Source organism: Zootoca vivipara, chromosome 12 (genome assembly GCF_965207765.1).
Source record: "Zootoca vivipara chromosome 12, rZooViv2.hap1.1, whole genome shotgun sequence".
NCBI lineage: Eukaryota > Metazoa > Chordata > Lepidosauria > Squamata > Lacertidae > Zootoca > Zootoca vivipara.
In genome coordinates, this window is record NC_142595.1 from 50,261,254 (window position 1) to 50,285,014 (window position 23,761).

The following is a 23,761-nucleotide window of genomic DNA, read 5'->3' on the forward strand; positions in this document are numbered from 1 at the left end:
TCCAGTCTGAGACCCTGTATGTTAGAGATCTTTGTTTCCCTTGAAGTAAATAAGAGATGTAATCAAGGTTTAGAAACGTTTAAGGGGTTTGTGTTTAAAAATTGGCCACAACACCCACAGACTGCCTTTCTTAAGTGTGCATTGTTTAAAACTGCAAGCTTGCTTCAATTTTTTAGTTTAAAGAAACCATGTTGGACCTGATCAACTTAAACATGGCATGTTTTTAACACTCGATTAGGAGCCAGCCAGAGTGGCTGGGGATCTCAGCCAGATGGACTGAGTCCACCTCCATCATTCTGCCCGGACACTGAGGTCCAGCACATAGGGCCTTCTGGCGGTTCCCTCGTTGCGAGAAGCCAAGTTGCAGGGAACTAGGCAGAGGGCCTTCTCGGTGGTGGCGCCTGCCCTGTGGAACGCCCTCCCAACAGATGTCAAAGAGGAAAACAGATACCAGACTTTTAGAAGACATCTGAAGGCAGCCCTGTTCAGGGAGGCTTTTAATGTTTAATAGATTACTGTGTTTTATTTTTCTGTTGGAAGCCGCCCAGAGTGGCTGGGGAAACCCAGCCAGATGGGTGGGGTATGAATAAAAATTAATTATTATTATTATTATTATTATTATTATTATTATTATTATTATTCCTTTCCCCACACTTATGGAACAAAGATGGGGTATTCCACCCCTTCAACAACCTCCAAACTGCCATCGCCATCGGGGCGGTTTAACAACTAAGAAATAAGGCATCACCTGGCAGGACAGAGTCTCAAACAAGGAGTTTCAAAGAAAGGTGTGCTCTCCCGAGCCCATGTTCTCAGCATGTTCCTACAGAATGGAAGGTGGCGAGATCTCCACCGAAGTGCTCTATGGAGAGCTGGCTTCAGACGCCAGGCCTGTTGCCAGACCAACTCCGCGTTGCAAAGATTTCTGCAAATGGGACAGCGATGGCCGGAAACATCAAGCCCTCTGCGTGGGAATCCCTTGCGGACGACTGGAGACATTCAGCCATGAATCCTCCCTGTGTGTCTCTCTCCCCCCCCCCGAAACGTGGGGCTTTGTAATGAGGGGGCAACATGGAATTGCAGCGTTGGAAGGGCCCCCAGAGCACCATCTATGCCCTCTGCGCATGCTTCATAGCACTTGGAAGCTCCAAATTTTTGTGTGGGTCTGAGGCATCCTATTGGGGTGTGTGTGTGTGTGGGGTCTGGCTGGAAAAGGCAGGGAGCAAGGCCGAGTTAGAGCTGAGCTAACTCCTAATGTCCACCTAAACATTAGAAAGAACTTCCTGACAGTAAGAGCTGTTCGGCAGTGGAATTTGCTGCCAAGGAGTGTGGTGGAGTCTCCTTCTTTGGAGGTCTTTAAGCAGAGGCTTGACAGCCATATGTCTGGAATGCTTTGATGGTGTTTCCTGCTTGGCAGGGGGTTGGACTGGATGGCCCTTGTGGTCTTTTCCAACTCTACGATTCTATGATTCTATGTGTGTTTGTGTGCCCCACTTTGCGACTGAAAAGGAAATAAACATGCTCGTGTTTTTGTTTTTGTTTAACAAGCCTGTTCTTCTGTTATTAACAGGTCATTAAAACCCCAACCCCTCCCTCTGCCCCAGGTATGAACAGGTAATGTAACAGCAGCATCTCTTTCCCTCCAACAGGATCAGGCCCTCCTCCCCTATCCAAGTCCGACACTGGCTAGCAGAGATTATACTGTTTATCTATCTGCAGGGACAGAGACGTCAGCCTATGGGTTGTCCTTTGAAAAATCCCCTTTTGCTCTCCGCGGCCAATGGGAAGCGTCTTTGAATCCCATTGGCCCTCAACTGGCTGGAATGGGCGGGATCCACCAAAGCTTCCTGTTCCCGTGGGTGTCTTTGTCGCCTCCTGCTGGCTGCTACCCGAACTGCAGTCTCTATGTACAAGATGTGCCTCTAAACTTTTGTGTTATATACTGCGCTTGGCATGAAGCAGGAGGGGGCTGTCAGCGGCGGGCTGAGGCTGGGAGGGTCATCTAGTCCAACCCACGGGCAAATGTCCAGCAGCTTTCAAGAAACAAAATGAAAAACAAAGCAGAATAACGCAGGAAACATGAGGCGTTGTAAATTTAGGACGGCACAGATCCCGGCAGAGGCAGAAGTGTAGCAGCGAAAAATACAATTCCCAGAAGGAAATGCAGCAACCGTCTAGAGAGCCCATGCAAATGACCCAGTTCCTCTTTTCTTCCTCTCTCTTTTTGGTTTGTGGCTTCTGTTTTTCATTGTTGGAAGGGGCCCCGAGGGTCATCCAGTCCAACCCCCTGCAATGCAACACAGGAATCACAAATCGCAAGGGCTGAGGCCCACAACGGGATCCCAAGCCTGAGATTGGGTGGCAAGGCGGCTTCTGGCTGCAGCGGAGCAAGAACACGGAGGGGCCATGGCAACCTTTCCCCGCCACAAAAAAATGGACCAAGGCGTCTTTAGCGGGACCAAAACGGGAAGTTCAAGATTGGAAGCGGAGGGGGAACGAATCATCGGCGCTGGTCCGATCTGGTGCACCTGGGAGCCGGGAAGGCCGCAATACTGAATGCAGGGAGTCCTAGAACCGTAGAAGTGGAAGGGACCCCGAGGGTCATCCAGTCCAGCCCCCTGCAATGCAAGAATCGAGTCCGTAGTGGCTCCTGCCCCCCTCTTCTCTGAACCCCCCACATCCAGCTCCCCAAAGGGCGCAGTCGCGCCATCCAGCTCCTCCCTCTCGACGGATCCCCAGCGCCCTTCGTCTCAGTGGACTTGGAAGAGACCGAAGTAGGTGAGGTAACGGTCAGCCTTGAGGCGGACGTTGGCAATGGTGCGGACCCGGATGGACTCGTCGGGCCGGAGCAGGACCAGGCCGGAGACCTGGCAGACGCGAAGTTCGGGGTCCTGGGGTCCCGAGCTGGTGGGGGGGAACTGCTCCAGGCAGCGCAGGGCCAGCTCTCCGTCTAACATGATGTCCAGCTTCATGTAGATCGTCTTCCCTTCGTTGAAATGGACCTGGGGGTGGGGCGGGTAACACGGAGAATAAGCTTAGAATCACAGAGTTGGCGATCTGGAAGGGACCCCCAAAGGGCATCCAGCCCAACCCCCCTGCGATCCAGAAATCTCCACTAAAGAATCCCTCGCAGGCGGCCGCCTGAACTCTTGTTTCCCAAACCTCTGAGTTCGGCTGGCCCCTCGATTGGCTCAACCTAAACCTATCGCTGGCCCCAACCCAAATCCTCGCAAACTCGCAAATAAAAAGAAGTCTCGAAATGTCAGTATTTACAATTCACATTAATCACTCGTCGCCGTTAGCTAGCAATCATAAAATGTATATTTTAAAAAGGAAGTACAATAGGTCAAAATAATGATGACGCCGTCTTTTTTTATCTCACCTAAAGAGATGGAGTATGGAGGTTCCTCGTCGGCGAGGGAGTCGCACTCTGCACATGCTCGTGCCCTTTATTGCTGAGACGTGCAAATCCCTTTTTGGCCTCTGGACGTTTATTCGCCCCCTACACAGCCCCACCGACCTTGGGAGATCAATACTGACCACTTGTTGTTTCTCCCTCTTGCCTCCAGAAGAACCAAAGTTCATCATTTCCCAGGATGCCTTGCTCTTTTTACCCACAAGTCTCTGCTTCCTCCCCCGCCCTGAGAACCCCAAAACCACATGGGCCCTCCCTGGCTCCAGATTACCTTTCACGCCCTCACCTGGCAGTACAGGTAATACAGGCCCCTCTTGGCCACCGTGAACTCGCCCCGGCTGCTGTCGTAACGGAGGGGGCTCGTCGTGTTGAGTTTAGCTTCCACCCACCCGCGGATGGTCCCGTCGGCATCTATGGGGCGGGGTGGGGGAGAAGGAAACGGTTGAGGAGTGAGTGGTTTGCAAAGCATCCCTCTAAATTACCCCCCCCCCTTTTGCCTCGCTACCCCGGTTAGATTACCCAACAGGGTCCTGCTTTTGAAAATTTTGATAAAAGATCTACAGTAGTTTTTGTTACGTGAATGGTGCCATATACTGTATATACATATGTATGCAACAACTGCATATATAAAAAACAGCTAAAGCATTTGTGAATATTTAAAAAACTAAGGTAAAGGTAAAGGGACCCCTGACCATTAGGTCCAGTCGTGACCGACTCTGGGGTTGCGCGCTCATCTCGCATTTTTTTTTTTTTTTTAGATTTTAAAATAGACTTTATTAGAAAATTTTAAAAGATGTACAGACACCAAAAAAAAAAAAATTGAAGTAACTTAATAACATAAAATAACTTGGCAACTTAAATACTATAGTATATCAAGTAATATAAATAACATAACTACATATTTAAGCCACCCAACGTAACTTAATCAACATAAGTAAACAAATCAAGGTTGGTCTAAATAAATTAAATCCATCAGACTACAAATAATATACAAAATCAACTTAGGCAAACCTGTCATAATATAACATAATATAACATAACATAACATAACATAACATAACATAACATAACATAACATGATGATATAACATAACATAACATAACGAAAAGGGAAAGAAAAAAAAAAGGAAAAGGGAAAAAAGAAAAAAGAAAAAAAAAGGAAAATTAGCCCCAGCTTAGATCTTAACACATGGGCCTATCTCCATAAAATCCATTCATTTTAAATTAAAATTGGCTTCCAATCGCCAACATATCGCTTCTCTTGCTATTATTTCCCTCTTTAGTTTGCTTTCCCTCTTGTTAAATCCAACTAAGTTTTTCCTACGTTTTCTCTATTCCAGACAAATCACTAGCTCTGTTTTTATATTTTCTTTTTTGAAAAACTCTTCTACGTATCTCCATTCTGTTATTATTCTCTGTTTTGGTATATTCCTAATTGCCGCCGTCATTCTTGCTAAATTCATAAACTCTACTACTTTAATTTGCCACTCTTGGATTGTTGGCGTTTCTGTTCCTTTCCATTTCTGAGCTAGTACTAATCTCGCCGCGGCACACGCATATAAGAAAATATTAATTCTATCTTTAGGTATACTTTCTGGGATTAAACTTAATAGAAAATATTCAGGTTTCTTTTCAAACGTAATTTTTATCATTTTCTTCATTTTTTCATATATCTCACTCCAGAATTTATATATTTTCTTACATTCCCACCAACAGTGAAAATACGTACCAGTTTTTTCCTGGCACTTCCAGCATTCTTTTGTTTCTGTCTTATAGATTTTAGCTAGCCTTTCTGGCGTCAGGTGCCATCTATATACGAGCTTCATCATATTTTCTTTAATTCCTGAACACGCTGTAAATCTCATTGTCGATCTCCACAATTTATCCCATTGTACTTTATAGATTGGTCTTCCTACATCCTGAGCCCATTTTATCATTACAGATTTTATCTCCTCATCTTTTAATTCCCACTCTAATAAAAATTTATACATCTTAGACAGTGGTTTAGCCGTATTATCAATCAAAATTTCCTGTAATTTAGATTTGCCCTCATTGAATCCTATTTCTTTATGTTTTTTAAATAAGCTTTGTATTTGTAAATAATGTAGCCAACTTGTACAATGATGTTTAATTTCTTCATATGGCTTTAATATAAGTTGATCCCCTTCTTTTACTGTTAATTCCTGGTAGGTTGGCCATTTTCTATTTTTACCTCGGCCACTCATCGTTGTCATTTCTAATGGTGACGCCCACCAGGGCGTCTTTGCTTCTAATAGGTTTTTATACTCCTCCCAGATTTTAAATACCGATTTTTTAATTATATGATCTATAAAACTTTTATCTTTTCCTTTGTTTTCTTGCAATAGGTACGCGTGCCATCCTTTATTATTCCTAAACCCTTCCAATTCCAAGAGTTCACAATTTTCTAGTACTATCCATTCCCTCATCCAGCAAAAACATGCGGAGGCATAATATAATCTGAGATCCGGGACCCCCCAGCCACCTCTCTCCTTGCTGTCTGTTAACAATTTATATTGTATTCTCGCTTTTTTCCCTAGCCAGATGAACTTGCTTAGGTCTTTTCTCCACGAATCAAAAATTTCTTTCTTTCCTATGATAGGTAACATTTGAAACAAAAACAGGATCTTCGGCAACACTGACATTTTGATCACTGCTATCCTTCCTGATAGGGACAAGTTTAATTCTTTCCAACGGTCTAAATCTTTTTTAATCTCCCTCCATACTCTAAGATAATTGTTCTCATACAAATTTATATTATTGGGGGTAACAACAATTCCTAAATATCTAATTTTATTAACTATTTCCCAATTTGTAATCTTCTCCAAATCCATTATTTCTTTCTTCCCTATATTTTTGACTATCATCTTGGTCTTTCCCATATTAACTCTAAAGCCTGACACTTCCCCATATTTTTGCAATTTCTCCTTTAAATTAATTATCGAATCCAATGGTTCTTCCAACATTAAAATCACGTCGTCAGCAAAGGCTTTAATTTTATAAATATTCTTCCCCAATGTTATCCCCTTGATGTTTTTGTCTCCTTGGATGTCTTTTAACAGAAATTCGATTGACAAAATGAATAACAAAGGAGATAAAGGGCATCCCTGACGGGTACCCTTTTGGATTTCAAATTCTTCCATTATTTCTCCATTTAATATCAATCTTGCCTTCTGTTCGCTGTAAATTGCGTTTATCCCCTCTATAAATTTGCCCCCTATTCCAATTTTCCCCAATGATTTTTTCATAAATTCCCATGTCAAGTTATCGAAGGCTTTTTCGGCATCCAAGAAGATAAAAGCTGCTTTTTTGCTAGGCATCCAATCTAGATATTCAATTAAATCTAGGAAAATTCTCATATTATTTGACATTTTTCTCCCTGGTAAAAAGCCTTGTTGGTCATGCCCAATGAGCCTGTTTAATATCTTTTTTAATCTTCCGGCTAGGATATCACTGAAGATTTTATAGTCGACATTAAGTAGAGAGATCGGCCTGAAGGATCCCACCTGGTCGTTCTCTCCCTCCTTCTTTGGTATTAATGTTATAAATGTTTCTCGCCATGATTTTGGAAACACTCCCTTTTCTAAAATTTCGTTCACTAACAATTGGTACACACCACCTATCTCCTCCCAAAACAATTTATAATGCCGGCTTGATAGACCATCTGTTCCGGGTGACTTACCCAATTTCAATCTATTAACAGCCTCATACATTTCTTGTCTTGATATCGGTTTGTTAAGTAACTCCTTTTCTTCTTCATTAATTTGACCTATATCACATTTGGTAAAATAGTTTCCCAATTTTTCTCCATCACTATTCTCTTTTTTATACAGATTTTTATAGAATTTGACAAAACATTTCTGTATATCCTCTCTATTATTCAACCTTTTCCCTTTATCTACTATACTTGTAATCATTCTTTCACTCTGCCTCTTACGTATCTGCCATGCTAGAAGCCTTCCTGCTTTCCCCCCATGTTCGAATGTCTTCTGTTTCATCCATTTTATTTTGTTCTCAATTTCGTGGCTCGTCAATGTGGATAATTTATTTTGTAGGAGTCTAATCTGCATTACCAAATTCCTATCGTCTGGTTTTTTAGCTAACTCCTTTTCCTTCTCCTCCATTTCTCTCCTAACATCTTCCATATTTTTTTCTCTCTCTCTTTTAACCCTATTTTTTTGTTGAAGATATATGCCCCGAATAAAGGCTTTGCTTGCATCCCATGTTGTTGTCAAATCTATTTCTTCTGAAATATTATTTTTAAAGAATTCTTTCAACAAACCTTTAACCTTTTCAACAAATACTTCATCATTTAAAATTCTCTCATCCAATCGCCATCTTCTAATCAATCTGTTATATTCTCTTATTCTCACCATAACCGGGTTGTGGTCCGTTATAGATTTTGCTAGTATTTCACATTTTATTACCTTAGACATTAATTTAGATGACACCCAGATCATGTCAATCCTTGACGCCGACTTCTTAGCCCCAGAATAATATGTAAATTTCTCTTCTTCGGGATTTCTTACTCTCCATCCATCCTTTAATTCATAATTACTTATTATATTGAAAAAAAACGTCCGGTAATTTACCTCTATTTTTCCCTTTTCCTTTTGTTCTATCCAGTTGCGGTAATACAACTCCATTAAAATCCCCTAGTAAGATTACCTCTTCCTCATCTATATATTCTTCCATCTTCTTCCCTAATTTCTTGAAAAAATCCAATTTACATCCATTTGGTACATAAATATTAATTATTGTCACATTCCCTGTCGGCAACGTCAAGCGCACTCCCAACATCCTTCCTTCCTTATCCTGGAATATCTTTTCGGCCTTTATACTAGATTTCACATACGTAACCACCCCCCTTTTCTTTTTCACGTCGGATGATATAAATTCTGTACCTAACCTCTTATTAATTAATACCCTTTCATGATCTTTGGATACATGCGTTTCCTGAAGACATATAATGTCCCAGGAATCTTTTTTCAATATATGCTCCGTCTTATTTCTTTTAATTTTATCATTTAGTCCATTAATATTCCATGAAATAATTTTTAAATTCATAACTTTATTATGTCACTCCAGTTGTAGGCTATCAATGCCGGCTTAATTTTTAAAAGACTCTTAAGGATAAGAAAAGGAGAAAAAAAAAAGAAAAGAAAAGAAAGGGGGGAAGGGGGGAGAGAGGGATAGGAGCAACCAAAAGGGAGGAGGAAGGAAGAAGAAGAAGAAGAAAAAGGGGGGGAGGGGGAAGGGAAAGGGAGGGTGAAGAGAAGAGGGGGGAAGGGAAAGGGGGAAGGGAGGGATTAAAGATAAAAAGGGGAAGGGGAGAAATTATGTGTGGGGGGGAAGCAATAAGGGTGGGCAACTATTGTTTACAATTCCATCATGTACACGAGAAATAAATCAAAAATTGGTAACTAAATTATCCGCCTTTGTAAATTAGAGTCAGTTCGTCTTAATTCTCTTCTTCTTCCCCAAACAGTTCTTTCTTTTGTCTGTTATAGAATCTTTCCGCTTCTTCCGCCGATCTGATCGTTTTCCTTTTACCTTTGAATGTAAACGTGAGCCCTTCTGGGAACTCCCAGACATACCACATGTTCTGCTTCGATAGGGCATCCGTCAATACTTTATAATTCTGTCTTTTCTGCCGAATCCTCTTGGGAATTTCTTTATATATAGAGATGATTTTCCCGTCTATTATCAGACTTTCTTGTTTTTTCTTTTGCAGTATTTTGTCTCTGAGTAGCATTGAGTTAAAAAAAACCATGCAATCCCCGGGGCCTCTGATGTTCTTTGACCGGTCTAATCTGATTCGGTAGATCTTATCCACATCCATCAATAACTCCTCCTCATTGACGCTCAACCATTTTGACAATTCCTTAATTATTTTTTCTTCTATTTGCTCATTTGCTGACTCAGGAATGCCCCTCATCCGTAGAATCGTGGACTTCTGTTTCATCTCAAGTAATGAAAGTTGGTCTGCTAGGTCTTCTTGTGCCTTCTTTATTTTTTTATTTTCCTCCTCTTCTTTCTCCTTTGTCCTCCTTAATTCTCTATTTTCCACTGTCATTTTCTTAATTACTTCTTCTTGCTTAATTACTTTGGCATTTAGATCTTTAACCGATTTCTCAAGTTCTTTGTTTTTACAATGTAGATCTTTTATTTGTCCTGTCAAATCAGCAATCATTTTAGAATTTCCTTCAATCTTTGAGTCCAATTTTTCAATTTTTGAGTCCACTGTATCCAACTTCTCATTTAATGCTTTGTTCATTTCAGTTATCAGCTCTTTTAAGTCAGCCAGAGCATCATTTTCATTATTCATTGATTGTCTTCTTGGTTGGTTACCTGCTGTCACTGTTGAGTTTGTTGCATTCTGTCGTCTGCCTGCCATTTTCACTTTATATGTTCTCTTTGTGTTTCAATTCTCTTTAATTCTCTTTAATTTCTTCAATCCGGATACCTTGTTTCCCCTTTTAATTGGGAGTTCCCTTATGTTCTTCCTTAAATGGGTCTCATCTCTCTCTCTCTTTTTTTTTTAAATAAAGGAAATAAAATTTGAGTGGGTATTTGTCTTATAGCTGTCTCATACACAGTTTGCAAAATGTCTTTAAATGAGAGCAGCAAAGAAGAAAGAAGGAGCCTCAGTTACCACTTCAATCCACTGGGTGTCGCTGTGTATCTTTTCAGAGATTAACTCTGCTGGTCTCTCCTCTCACCCCTTCTATTGCTGCTGTTCCTTTATCTTCACTTCCGCAATGACGCCGGAAAGGAACACACCGACATGAGTCAGCTACTGGCAAGTCTCCATCTTTAATGACAATTCTTATCTGTCCTTGCAGCGTCTATTTTAATTTTCTCTCACTAATATTCCACCACGCTGTCTTGGTGATTGCCTCCCTTCTCAAAATTTCTCCCCACACGCAGGGCTTTCAAAGCAAGTCTATCAGCGATATATTAAGCGTTCCTTCGGCTTAACCGCCCGCCCGGAGTCTGTTTTAAAAGTCCAATAAAAGCAATCTCAACACTCACGGGTCGGTAGCTCTTGTTTAATCTCCAAGCCGAAGAGCTCTGGTGCTCGCCAGGCAGGGTCTAGGGCGCCGCTGCAGCGTCGTCTGTTCTTTATTTTGCGCTGGCTCCTCTCCGTAGTTCCACCATTCAAAGCGGTGCCGCTACGCAGTTCCGCCGTTTCGCGCCGCTTTTTCACTATATTAGCGGGAGACCCGTACTCCCGCTTTTTTCGGGGGGGTGTTTAGCGCCACTCCCCCCCCTCGAAGACAAACGCTATCGAATTTAACGCTCCAAGTTGAGCGGAGCGTCTTAAACGCAGCCTGCTTCTGGCGCACCTTCACCGGAAGTCCGCGCGCTCATCTCGCATTATTGGCCGAGGGAGCTGGTGTACAGCTTCCAGGTCATGTGGCCAGCATGACAAAGCTGCTTCTGGCAAACCAGAGCAGCACATGGAAACGCCGTTTACCTTCCCGCTGTAGCGGTTCCTATTTATCTTCTTGCATTTTGACGTGCTTTCGAACTGCTAGGCTGGCAGGAGCTGGGACCAAGCAACGGGAGCTCACCCCGTCACAGGGATTCGAACCGCCGACCTTCTGATCAGCGAGCCCTAGGCTCAGTGGTTTAACCACAGCGCCACCTGTGGTTTGTGTGTGTGTGTAGTTTAAAAAACTACACACACACAAACATTCACAGCCGTACATTTAAATTGCCTTGATACCCCTCTGAATGGCTTCCCCCACAGAACCCTGGGAGTTGTAGTTTGCTAAAGGTGCTGAGATACAATTCTCAGAGAGGTTTAGCAGCTAATCCCTCTTCCCAGGGAATTATAGCTCTGCGAGGGGAACAGGGTCTCCTATCAACTCTCAGCATCCTTAGCAAACTACAGTTCCCAGGGTTCCCTGGGGGGGGGAACCTTGATTACTTGGTGCAGATGGATCGATCCTGCGCTACAAATCCCCACTTTGGAGGTCTTGTTGAAATATTACCTAGGCCCCATTTTCACTACCCATTTAAAGCAGTACGATACCACATTAAACACCCCTGGCTTCCCCCGAAGGATTCTGGGAGCTGTAGTTTGTTATGGCGCTGAAAGCTGTTAAGAGGCTGCATTCCACTCCCTGACCTACGTTTCCCAGAATTCCCTGCGAAGAGGGATCAGTTGTTAAACCGCTCTGGGAACTGTAGCTCTGTGAGGGGAGAAGGGGGGCCTCCCGACAACTCTCAGCACCCTTAACAAACTACAGCTCCCAGAATCCTTTGGGGGAAGCCATGACTGTTTAAAGGGGCCTGGACGCTGCGTGCAGACAGGATCTTAGAAGCCTTCCCCTCTTCTCCCCTCCCCACCCAGCCATGGAAGAAGCCCCGGCTCAAGAAGTGTTACCTGCCTGGATCCCAGCCCGTCCTTCGGTCGGCTGCACTGAAATAATAAAAATAAAAGACGGGGGTCAAGCAGTCTCCAGGGGATCGCGAGCGGGTTCCTGAGGGCGCGACAAGCGCTGTGCACGTTTGGCGAGAAAGAAGACCCCCCCCAAAAAAACCAAAGCAGTCCCTTCCAAATAAAAGCAGGGGGAGCTGTGGGGAGGGTCCCTGCTTTCTTCCCCCGACAGGTGGGCTGGGTGGGGCCAGATCTGGGCGCAAGGGAGCGTGCCATAGTTCCTCTCACCTTCGTAGTGCGCAGCTGAGACGGTGCTGGGTCTCCGAGGCCGGGAGCGCTTGCCTTTGGCGGCTGTGAAACGGGGGAGAAAGCCTTGCTAGGTCAATAAGGCACAGCTGTGAGTGCAGGATTCCAGCCAGCGCCTAGCTATAGGGTGGCGGGGAGAGTTAAGGAGTCCCACCTTGCTCCGGGCATGGCCTCCCTTGCACTGCACATTGAAAGCACTGCAACGCCACTTTAAACACCCATGACTTTATAATAATAATATTATAATAATTTATTATTTGGGTGTGATAAGGGGGACATTGGACGGACTCTGTATATAGTGACTGCTGGAGGCTGCAGCGCCACATGTGTTACACAGACCTGGCTGCGACGCGCATCACCTTGGCCCACACTTCCTTGATTTTAATTTTATTTTGAGTTTGTTTACCAAGACGAGTGCAAGCAAAAGTCAGGACAGACGCAGCTACCTCCATCAAGATCCTTTTAATACAAAAACTGACTGGGGCATGGAGGATATTGATCATGTTTTCCCAAAGGAGGATTATCGCACTCTTACCAATTACAAGGCTTTTAGCCAATTTGTCAGGCCACTTATTGCTGCTAAGAATCCCAAAATTGCTGTCTCAAAAATGAGTCTCCCCAGCCACTCTGGGCGGCTCCCAATCGAATATTAAAACAATACAGTATTAAATATTTAAAAACTTCCCTAAACAGGGCTGCCTTCAGATGGCTTTTAAAAATAAATAGGAAAGCTGCTTATTCCCTTGACATCCGTTGGAAGGGCGTTCCACAGGGCGGGTGCCACTACCGAGAAGGCCCTCTGCCTGGTTCCCTGTAATCTCACTTCTCGGAATGAGGGAACCGCTAGAAGGCCCTCGGTGCTGGATCTCAGTGTCCGGGCAGAACGATGGGGGAGGAGACGCTCCTTCAGGTATACAGGACAGAAGCCTTTTAGGACTTTGAAGGTCAACACCAACACTTTGAATTGTGCTCGGAAACGTACTGGGAGCCAATGTAGATCTCTCAGGACCGGTGTTATGTGGTTCCGGAGTCCACTCCCAGTCCTCTGTCTAGCTGCCACATTCTGGATTAATTGCAGTTTCCGGGTCACCTTCAAAGGTAGCCCCACATAGAGCGCATTGCAGTAATCCAAGCGGGAGATAACTAGAGCATGCACCACTCTGGCGAGACAGTCCGCGGGCAGGTAGGGTCTCAGCCTGCGTATCAGATGGAGCTGGTAGACAGCCGCCCTGGACACAGAATTAACCTGCGCCTCCATGGACAGCTGTGAGTCCAGAATGACTCCCAGGCTGCGCACCTGGTCCTTCAGGGACACAGTTACCCTGTTCAGGATCAGGGAGTCCCCAACACCTGCCTGCCCCCTGTCCCCCAAAAACAGTACTTCTGTCTTGTCAGGATTCAACCTCAATCTGTTAGCCGCCATCCATCCTCCTACCGCCTCCAGACACTCACACAGGACATTCATGGCCTTCACTGGTTCTGATTTAAAAGAGAGATAGAGCTGGGTGTCATCCGCATACTGATGAACACCCAGCCCAAACTCCCTGATGCTCTCTCCCAGCGGCTGCATATAGATATTAAAAAGCTTTCCCCTGAAAGGATTCTGGGAGCTGTAGTTTGCAAACTACATCTCCCAGGATTCTGGGGGGGGGGAGGTCGGGGAGTCCTGGCTGTTTAAAGTGGCATGGTGCTGCTTCAGAAGTCCAGTGTGAATGTGGCCTAGGTCAGCCTTCGCCCTCCCGTGTCCCCTTGACTTCACCCCCCGAGGTGCACTCCATTGTTTTTCAAGACAGGTGGGTTGGAGACCCGTCGCCGACCCTCGCCTGGTTCCGCTGGCCAGTTGAAGCCGTTCCTGGGATGTGAAGGCTTTGCACCCGAACCCCCTCCAGCCCCAGATGCCCAGCCATGTTGGACTACAACTCCCATCGTCATTGCACGGCGGTGCTAGCTGGGCATTGCAGTCCGAAACATTCTAGAGGGTGGGAGGCTATACTGGGCAATCACAGCCATCCTTTCGCAAACAGGTGCAAGGAACCCTCTGGCCTTCTGGGGGCGCTGCTGAACTACAACTCCCATATTCCCTGGCCTATCAGGTGCCTCGCCTGCTCCCCTCCCCGTCCACTCCATTGAGGGGGAGGCAGCAACACTCACCCTGTCTCCTCTGCCGCAGCGCCCCCTGCTGGGCAAAATGGTGCAGGAACTTGCCTTGGCTGCTCCAGCCGGTAGACAGCACCACCTAGAGGGTGAGAGGGACATTGCAAGACACAGAGGGCAGGCAAAATTACAGGTTGGTTCTCAAAAGCTTTGGTTCTCAAACTCCGAAAAAGCAAGTGTTCCGGTTTTCGAACGTTTTTCAGAAGCCGAACATCCGATACGGCTGTCGGCTATTGTTTCCAGGGCGCCTGCACCAATCAGAAGCCGTGCCTTGGTTTTCAAACATTTCAGAAGTCAAACAGACTTCCGGAACGGATTAAGTTTGGCGCTTTTTTTTTTTTGCTATTAATTTTGCATTTGTGTTTTTGAGGCTTTTTCGGTTAATTTGTTCTTTGTGACTGTGTGGAACCCAGTCCAGCTACTGATTGATTGATTGTGTGACTGCGGAAATGGATAAAAGCCCCCCATCCAAACAATGACTATCATCACTGCAGGTAAGGGGAAAAAATTAATATAGATTTTTATCATCTACAATACTGTCTTATTTATTTTATAGTACAGTGCATTGACTATTGCTTTCATTTTATGGATCCATGGTCTCGTTCGATAGTAAAATTCATGTTAAATGGCTGTTTTAGGGGTTGTTTTTAAAAGGCTGGAGCAGATTAATCCGTTTGGCGTTGCTTTCCACGCCTTGGTTTTGGACCGCTTTGGTTTTGGAACGGACTTCTGGAACGGATTAAGTTTGAGAATCAAGGTACCACTGTATTTGGGTTCTCCATAAAAAGTGAACCCCCAAAGGATGGCAATGCTAGGCTCACCTGGGGGCATGAGCCTGCTGTCCCATTACCAGGTAATATTTGGATCAAACATTTTCTTTTCCAAAAGCAGCAGCACCCCCCCACCCCCAAGGCAATCTATCCATCCATCCCTCTGCTATTGTAGAGTTGGGAGGGGCAGGGAAAGAGCATCCAAAATGAGAGGGGGGGTGGAGCAGCTGCCTCACAGATAAAGGTTACAGTGTTCGGGAATTTTCAGCTTGCGGAAAAGGCAAGGGAGGCGACACAACAGGAGTGTATAAAACGTAGAAAGTGGATAGAAAAATGCTTTCCCCCCTCTCCCATGACGCGAGAATTCATGAACACCTAACAACACTGAACGTTGGAAGATTCAGCCGTAGCTGAACTATGGAACTCCCTGCCACAGGACGCAGCCAAAAGAGGTTTAAATAAATCCACGCAGGAGGAAAGAGCCACTAGCCAGGATGGCTGTTCTCTGCCTCCACTGTCGGAGACATTAAGTATTTAATGTTTAATGTTCTCTTGTGTTTTTATATTTTCCTGGAAGGCGCCAGATGGATGGCAGCATTATTATTATTATTATTATTATTATTATTATTATTATTATTATTATTATTTATGTCTCTGAATACCAATTTATGGGAACCGCAAGAGGGGAGAGGGCTCATGGGCTTGGATCCTGCTTGTGGGTTTCCGAATTGGGGCATCTGGGTGGCCGCTGTGAGAACAGGGTGCTAGACCAGATGGGCCGTTGGCCTGATCCAGCAGGCTCCGTGGCCCTTGTACCAGGGATGCCCAGATCTTCTTGGACTCCAGTTCCCATCAGCCCCTGCTGGCGTGGCCCATGGTGGGGGGTGATGGGAGCTGGGGTCTGTCCAGGAAACATCCAGAGAGGGCATACTGGCTCCTCCCTGTGGCCTTAGACCCGGCATCCCCAAATTGTGGCCCTCCAGATGTTTTGGCCTACAACTCCCATGATCCTTAGCTAACAGGATCAGTGGTCAGGGATGATGGGAATTGTAGTCCAAAACATCTGGAGGGCTGAAGTTTGGGGATGCCTGCCTTAGACAATCTGTTCTCCTGGAGAAACCGCTGCAGAGGAGAAGGGGGTTTCTGGAATCCGTGTTCCAGATCTGTTCCAAAACATGCAGCGAAATGGACAGACATACACCCCTCGTGCAGGCAGCAGTTCAACCGGGCCAGACCCCTGGGAGAGAGCCACGTACCGGGTCCAGCTCTTCGGCGTCATCCTCGGACAGCAGCTCCTGAGGACCAACAGGAAAGAAGAGGATCAGACCCTCCTTCAAACAGAGAGGCCCAAGAGCAGGCACCCCCAAACTTCAGCCCTCCAGATGTTTTGGACTACATTTCCCATCTTCCCCGGCCACTGGTCCTGTTAGATCGTATAAGCCAAATGCCACCTTAAACCTGGGTTATGGTCGGCACAAAGGAATGTCCAGGCGCCGTTTTCCCCTTGTGAAATTTATGGTTGTTAATTCTTTGCGACTGGCGTGGGTCCAGTTGCAGCCCTGTGGAGATCTCTGGATGCCGGGTTGGCGATAGACATCTCTGCCTGGCTTCCTTAAGCAGGGGATTTGAACCCTCATCTCCCAGGTCCCAGCCTGACACTCTAACCACTACACCCCACTGCCTTCCTGGTGTCCTTCTGCCATGGGGAAGCTGTATCAATTAACTAGGTAAACAAATTTGGGGAAAGCAAGATGTCACTCAGAGAAGGATCAGGAATATTTTCCTTGAAGCTTGCATCTGCTGCTCCAGAGAAGCGGACACGGAGCAATGGATTCAAACTACAAGAAAGAAGATTCCACCTAAACATTAGGAAGAACTTCCTGACAGTAAGAGCTGTTCGGCAGTGGAATTTGCTACCAAGGAGTGTGGTGGAGTCTCCTTCTTTGGAGGTCTTTAAGCAGAGGCTTGACAGCCATCTGTCAGGAATGCTTTGATGGTGTTTCCTGCTTGGCAAGGGGTTGGACTGGATGGCCCTTGTGGTCTCTTCCAACTCTATGATTCTATGGTTTATTCCAGAATTGGTTTCATACGATGTCTCAATGTCAACCACTCTGAGATTGGAAGCGGCATAGAACTGAAATGAAAAATAATAATACCTTTCGCTGCAACAAGAAATCGTGGCCTGGACATTCTGGAACCTAAGTTTCAGGTGCCTTTTGGCAATCAGCTTATATATCTGAGTTTCTAACACTGGCTTCATCAAGGGCAAAATATTGCGGAGAGGTTTGAAGCACGCTAAGAAATATATATATATATATATAACCCTGCAGATTTAGCTCAGGGATGTTAACAAGATAACAATGCAAAGTTCCAGGCTGATTTATTGCTCCGTACCTGTGGGAGAGGAAGGTTTTGGGAAGGGTTCAAAAATGCGGCCCTGAGATATACTTTTTTTTTAGAGAGGGGGGAGGGAGATGGTTGCTCCGGAAACCCAGAAAACATGTATCTCCGAACATCCTAGCTGCTAACGCCTTTCTTATTTCTGATCCTCCTCTCTGCTGTCAGGGGGAACATCAGGAAGGGGGAAAATAGCAGGGTGGGGAGTACATTCGAGGGAGAGGAGGTGTGAGAACGGCCAGGCACCATATCGGGAACATAGGAAACCATCTTATATTGAGCTCAGCGCTGTCGAGTCTGCAGAACAGACTCGCTCAAATTTAAGGGACCTAACTCAGGAAGGCCTGTTGATTTTACTCTGAGCAGGGCGAGCATTGGCGGCACCCCAAATTTCCGAAGCGGGGGTCTTGCGCAGCCCACACCTGTCGCCACTCAGCCCTCAGGGCACGCTCAGAGGTACCCTTGCAAGCACTAATGCCACGATTTGCCCAAGGGAATCTTAGCGTCAAAAGCAGCATCGGTCAATGAATGAAAACGTTTCTGCTCTAGTTACAGGTAGGTAGCCGTGTTGGTCTGAGTCGAAGCAAAATAAAAAAAATTCCTTCAGTAGCACCTTAAAGACCAACTAAGTTTTTATTTTGGTATGAGCTTTCGTGTGCATGCACACTTCATCAGATACACTGAACAGTGTAGGAATTTTTTTATTTCTGCTCCAGTATAGCTAGATAAAAACCAAAGAAAAGGCAAGCACTGTGTAAAATGTATGTTTTCCTATTGCATCCACCCAAACCTGTACCTGCCCCTCTTAATTTCCAGAATGTAGATTTATCTTCATCGCAATAGAAAAAGGAAGTTTCCAAAGAACTAGCCAATTACATTAACTCAGTAAGTCATTTTTGCAAAGAACTCCCAGATGAGGCTTAATGGGATGTGACCTTTGACCTGGAGAAGCCTCCCCCCCCCCAATATCATGGGCGGATAAAAGCCAGGATGCAATTGCTCCATTTTAAATGAAAACCACTCTGTGCATGCTCAGAAGCTCTCTCTCTTTTACCATCACACATCATGCACAGAGAAAACAGAGAAGAGAAAACATTAAACAATGCATTTGAGGTGCTCGTTTTATCATCTGTTCAGTTAAACTATCGGGATTCCAAGAGGCAGGGACGACCACCAACTTAGAATGGGAGAATGGGAGAGCTGGAAGGGAACCTGGGGGTCATCTAGTCCAACCCCCTGCGATGCGGGAATGTCAACATAAGCATCCATGACAGATGGTCACCCCACCTCTGCTTAAAAACCTCCAAGGAAGGAGAGAGCCCACCACATTGCGAAGGAATCCATCCCACTGTCAAACGGCTCTTGCTGTTGGGAAGTTCTTCCTGGCGTTTAGTCGGAATCTCATTTCTTGTGAATTGGGTGGATTTAAAAAGAGGATCAGGCAAATTCTTGGAGAAGGCTGGGGGGGGGCGCGGGTTTCCGGGCCCCACTGTGGAAGGCAGCAATCATTTTGCATACTAGTTGCCTGTGGAAACCGCAGGAGGGAAGAGAGTTCGAATCCTGCTTACGGGTTTCCCACAACAGGCATCTGGTGGGCCGCTGTAAGAACAGGATGCTGGACCAGATGGGCCTCTGGTCTGATCCTGTAGTCAGGCTATTTGCATGTGTAGACAGGTTGGAGGGCTGCAAAGGAGGCCTGGGGCTTCAGCACGGCCTACTCTATTGGGCCTCGTTCGCATCTAACAGATGTGAGCACTCAGCGATGGCTTTTTTGTTTTTATTTGCAAAGGCCTGGGAAGGGGGAGATCGGGAGGTTGCTATGGAGAGGCAGCCAGGACAGGCCGGCCTCCAGCCTCTGCGGGGCCAGCCCAGCTGTTGGGTGTGTGGGTCCAGAGGGTGGGGTGGGCTTCACCTCTGAACCACACGCCGCCCCCCCTCCAAATAAAAGGGTCCATTTGCACAAAACCGCTGCTCTAACCCAGCCTGGCTGCTTTTTTACTAGTACAGGACAGAACCATCTGGAGGGCACGAGGACGGCAAAGGATGCAGGCCGCTTCAAAGAGAGGCGCGCCAGCTCGGGGTCAAGGATCCACTCGGAGAAAGAGCAGAGGCTTCCAGAGCACGCACTTCTGGCAAGATCCAGGTTCGAGTGTCGGGCCAACGACTGAGTCACTTGGGTGGGCTTGGCCAAGCTGGGAAGGCTCTCCGGTTTCCCCACCTGAAAGGCAGGCTGGGGCTGGGGAGATCTCTCTCGGGCGACCTCTCCCCACCCGAATCCGACCCCACCCTCCCGCTCGGCAGCTGGGACGGCCTCAGGATTCATCTGCAGCAAAACCCCTCCTGAACGCAGCCTCGCAGCAGGCAGAGTTAAAACAGAGCCATTTGCCCAGGGAAAGACGAATGGGTGGCGTTGAGATTTGCACCTGGAACCCTGGTCTCTCCCAGGCCCTAGTCCAGTACTCTAACCACTGCCCCACCCTGGCTCTCTAAGTAAATGGACCTGTTGTTTCAAACATGGTATGTTAAAGGGGGTCCTCTGCCTTCGCCTGGTGTCTCTCCCCAACGCACCAGCATGCTGCGGAGAGACTGCACCGGCTGAATTCCCGCCTGCTGCGCAGCAGTCGCTCAAAGGTGCCGGGAACGTGACCCACTCCGAGCTATTTAAAGGACTTGGGAGGAAGTGTTATGCCCACTCTGCAGACCATAATAACTACTGGGCTGCTTCCCACAGCCCAGGGCTCAGCAGGGGTTGGCAGGCATGTGGCGGTCTGTGGTCGAGCGCTGCATGCCCGCAAGGCGGCAAACAGTGCGCTTTGCCTCAGGGGTCTAGGAATGTTTCCCAGCAATGCAGAGCTTTGCACTGTTTACTGGCTGGGTACGGACCAGCCTGCTCTGCCCCAACCCATCTGGAGGGCTGGGCGCCTGCTTGGCAAAGGCTGGTCTAGACCTTATGCCCATTGTTCTGCTGTGACCCTGGAGGTGCGGGCAGCCTCCTGCACCATTTCCAGAGGAATCCGCTGCAGAGGGACCCGTTAGTGCCCGGGGGGGGGGCTTCCAAAATGGGCAGAACCCCCCCCCCCCGTGTGGGCGGCAGTGGGATTGCCATGGGGTAAGGGGGCAGGCGTGGGGCACTGGGGTTGTAAATGACTTCCACAAGCTGGAATCGCTGGGTCAAATTCCATCACCGCTGTTCAATCAAACTAAGAGTTTTAATTGGGTTGCAGTTAATCGTTGCTGTTTGGAATCTGAGAATTGCAGAGTTGGGAGGCAATGCCCCCCCCCAAAAAAAGTTTGGTACCCACTGAGTTAATTTCTTGCTCTCCCACGACAGGATTGGAAATAGCAGGGCCAAGCTAAGAAAGAAAGTCGTGCCTTATCGCTTGCTGTCAAATGCTTATCTTGGGCATATTTGAGTTTGCATTTGAGCTCTTGCCTCGCCTGGCCTCTTGGCCTCACTGTTTACAATCTCCCTCCTCCCTTCCATTTATTTATATATAGGGCTGTAGAGTTGGAAGGGACTCCCAAGGGTCATCTAGCTCAACCCTCTGCAATGCCTGTTCAGAATCACGCTTTGTGCATGTGATTAAGTTCCTGCAACCATAAATTTGCTCACCTCCAAAGTGTCACACGTGTGTGTGTGTGTTGTTGTTGTTGGCAGATAATGTACCTTGCAAGGCAGGCGCCCCTCCCCCTGCCTCGGGTCTCCTGCAGGTGGCCGGATTATTGGCTACTTAAAGTGCGCCCAGCTGAGCGCATTCCTCAGCCCTCCCGGACGCACGCCCTGAGCTGCGTTCGCCCAGCCCTGGGTGCGCCTTATGGGTGCTGCTGGCTGCCCCTTAGGGTGCCTTCCCTCCCGCTACTCCTCGCCCGTCTGCCTCGGTGCCCCCCGTGCGAATCTCTCTGCAACTCTGCGATCCAGGGGTCCCCGAGTTGGGTCCCCCCCTCCTCCTCCCCAAGGACCTTTCCGCGCGCCTCGCTGGCATTGCGCGCGGCTAGAGCTTGCGCGCTCGCCGTGCGCCCCTCACCTGTGGCACCGCGGCGGCGGCGGGCGGCGCTTCTTGCTGGGCGGCGCGGGCGCTGGATCGGGGCCAGGCGGCCAGCAGGAGGCTGAGCGAGGCCAGCAGCAACGCCGAGCCGGAGGCCAGCGCCAGCGCCAGCAGCACCAGGCGGGCGGGAGGCTCCCGGGCCCGGCGGCGCCTCCCCATGGCCGGGGCAGGAGCGGGCGGACGAGGCCGGCGGCGGCGAGTGGCGGCTGCTGCAAGCGCGGAAGCGGCCGGGTGCGGAGAGGCGCCGGGAAGGAGGCGCCGGAGGACGAGCAGGAGGCGGCGGCGGCGGCGGCAGCAACAGCGAGGCCGTCGAGGGGAGGCCGCGCTCGGCCGCCTGCCAGCAGCAGCCCCGGCGGCGAGAGGCCGAGGCGGAGCAGCAGCACCAAAACAGCAGCATCCGGACAGGAAACGCCCGCCGGAGCTGCGGCGCGCCGAGGGCGGAGCAGGCCCGGCCGGGGGCGCCGGCACAGGAAGCCGCGGCCGCCGCCTTACAGCTCCAGCGCGCGAGGTAGAGCCTCCACCTTCAGAGGCAGTCTATCTCAGGGAATGGCCACGAAGCAGGGCCGCTGGTGGTGAACTATTGACTGCTTGCCTGGCTGCTTTCCCGGCCCAGCTTGGCAGCTTCTGGATAGCCGAAGCTGATGGGCTCGAATGAGCTGCTGGGGGGGTCACCCAGCAGGGAGTTCCGTAGGTTCACACGTCCCGAAGAAGGAGCGCGCGCGCGCCGCCCTGTTGGTTGAGTGTGTAACCCCTGCATCTCGCCCCAACACATACTTAAATTGCCTGGGGGTGGTTTGCGGGGATGCAGCTTCACACGTTACGGTGTTGTTTTTTTAGCGGCCGGGATGGGACGTAAAATAAACAAACCCGGAGTATCTGCTAGTCCCAAGATTTGGGAATCAACGATTGAGCCTTTCCCCGCTCCACTTTTTTTCAAGCTATAGTTTTGAGGTTGAGGCGTCGACACGTGTTAGCCATGGGCGTGTGAGCGTCGCGAAATAAAGCACGGGTCACATCGGAAACAGCAAGGAGTCTTCTGGCACCTTGAAGGAGGAACCGCTTAGTGGTGGCAATAACTCTCGAGGAATACAGCCCGTCCCATGCGGGAAGTGTTATCCTGTGATACTACGTGTTTACACACACACACGTGTGGCATTGGGGGTGGAGGTGGTCAACAGAGGGGGATGAAATGAAATGCCGTGACACGAACCCGATTACGTCACTTTCCTATAGTATACATCCTGCGAAGTGAGGATTTTTAGTTTGGAGTTGCAAACGTTACAAAATATCCTACTACTCAGTTTAATCTTTCTCTGGGGGCGGAAAGCGTGGAAAAAATAATTCATTTTAAAAAATGCTTTTATTTCGGGGTGTTTTTTTAAAATGCACAATTCCTGCGCTAGCACGAACCGAACCCGGGTCATCCAGCGGCTCCGTTCAGACGACCATCAACGTTTGCGGGTCCACCCAGGAGAGCGCTCCCCAGTTTTAAAAGGGGCAAAATAAAATAAAATAAACCAGGCAATTTATTCCTTTCACTTCTGCCCGCCAACTCCAGCAAAAAGACGGCGACGTCCCGTGCAAAGGGAGCTTGCAGAAAAACGTTTTCTGCTCCGGATGTTGCAAATGGTTATAAAAAAAAATTAATACCCCGCAGTTTCGCCTTTCTTTGCTCAGCGTGTAAAGGAAGGAAGTGAGTCCGGTTTCCTCGCACGGCATCTCTGTCTGGAAAGAGCGGGGGCATCGGGGGGGGGGTCAACACGTGTCGGGGGTTCACACGTGTTTAGGTGCATCTTATTGTACTTTTAAAAACCGCTTTTGTGATTTCGTCTCCCTTTACCCTCCCCCCACCCACCAGTTAAGGTAGCGTGGCCGAGCGGTCTAAGGCGCTGGATTTAGGCTCCAGTCTCTCCGGGGACGTGGGTTCGAATCCCACCGCTGCCAGATGTTTTTCGCAGAGGCGCAGGGTTTTGCTGAGTCGGCGGCGCTTCCCAGGCTTGGGGGGAAAAAAGGCAACTCGCTGTTTTCCCGGCTGGCTCCTCCTTCCTCCACCCCCGCCACATTCTTTCTTTTCCCCTTCTGCAAAAGAAAAGAAAAGGAAAAAAAGCACAGGCAATCCTTCCTTCCATTTCTGGCTCCCGGCAGCCTACTTAATCCCAACAAGCGTTGGTGGTATAGTGGTGAGCATAGCTGCCTTCCAAGCAGTTGACCCGGGTTCGATTCCCGGCCAACGCAAAATATTTTTAAATTTTTATTTATTTCGGGG

At 47.9% G+C, this 23,761-nt stretch overlaps 1 protein-coding gene and 2 non-coding genes across 7 annotated transcripts; 2 read left to right on the plus strand and 1 right to left on the minus strand.

Annotated features, from left to right (window-relative positions):
* Nucleotides 1-1,527: 1,527 nt before the first annotated feature.
* On the minus strand, nucleotides 1,528-22,194 carry TNFSF12 (TNF superfamily member 12). Of its 5 annotated transcripts, XM_035136130.3 has the most exons (7): nucleotides 21,475-22,182; nucleotides 16,309-16,347; nucleotides 14,280-14,364; nucleotides 12,111-12,173; nucleotides 11,829-11,864; nucleotides 3,702-3,826; nucleotides 1,528-3,002 (listed from the first exon to the last, which is right to left on the minus strand). In XM_035136130.3, exons 1-7 carry the CDS (start codon nucleotides 21,652-21,654, stop codon nucleotides 2,751-2,753), a joined length of 780 nt encoding a protein of 259 aa, XP_034992021.1. In that variant the 5' UTR covers nucleotides 21,655-22,182; the 3' UTR covers nucleotides 1,528-2,750. The 5 variants fall into 5 exon arrangements, 4 of the variants coding, with proteins under 4 accessions (XP_034992021.1, XP_088510715.1, XP_088510716.1 ...); XM_088654589.1 differs by lacking the exon at nucleotides 16,309-16,347 and having other exon boundaries at nucleotides 11,833-11,864; nucleotides 21,475-22,190; XM_088654590.1 differs by lacking the exon at nucleotides 16,309-16,347 and having other exon boundaries at nucleotides 21,475-22,184.
* A 1,163-nt stretch (nucleotides 22,195-23,357) lies between these two features.
* TRNAL-UAG (transfer RNA leucine (anticodon UAG)) lies at nucleotides 23,358-23,439 on the plus strand. The gene has a single exon. It is a non-coding gene; the product is annotated as a tRNA-Leu (tRNA).
* Nucleotides 23,440-23,658: 219 nt separating this feature from the next.
* On the plus strand, nucleotides 23,659-23,730 carry TRNAG-UCC (transfer RNA glycine (anticodon UCC)). The gene has a single exon. It is a non-coding gene; the product is annotated as a tRNA-Gly (tRNA).
* The last annotated feature ends 31 nt before the right edge of the window (nucleotides 23,731-23,761 follow it).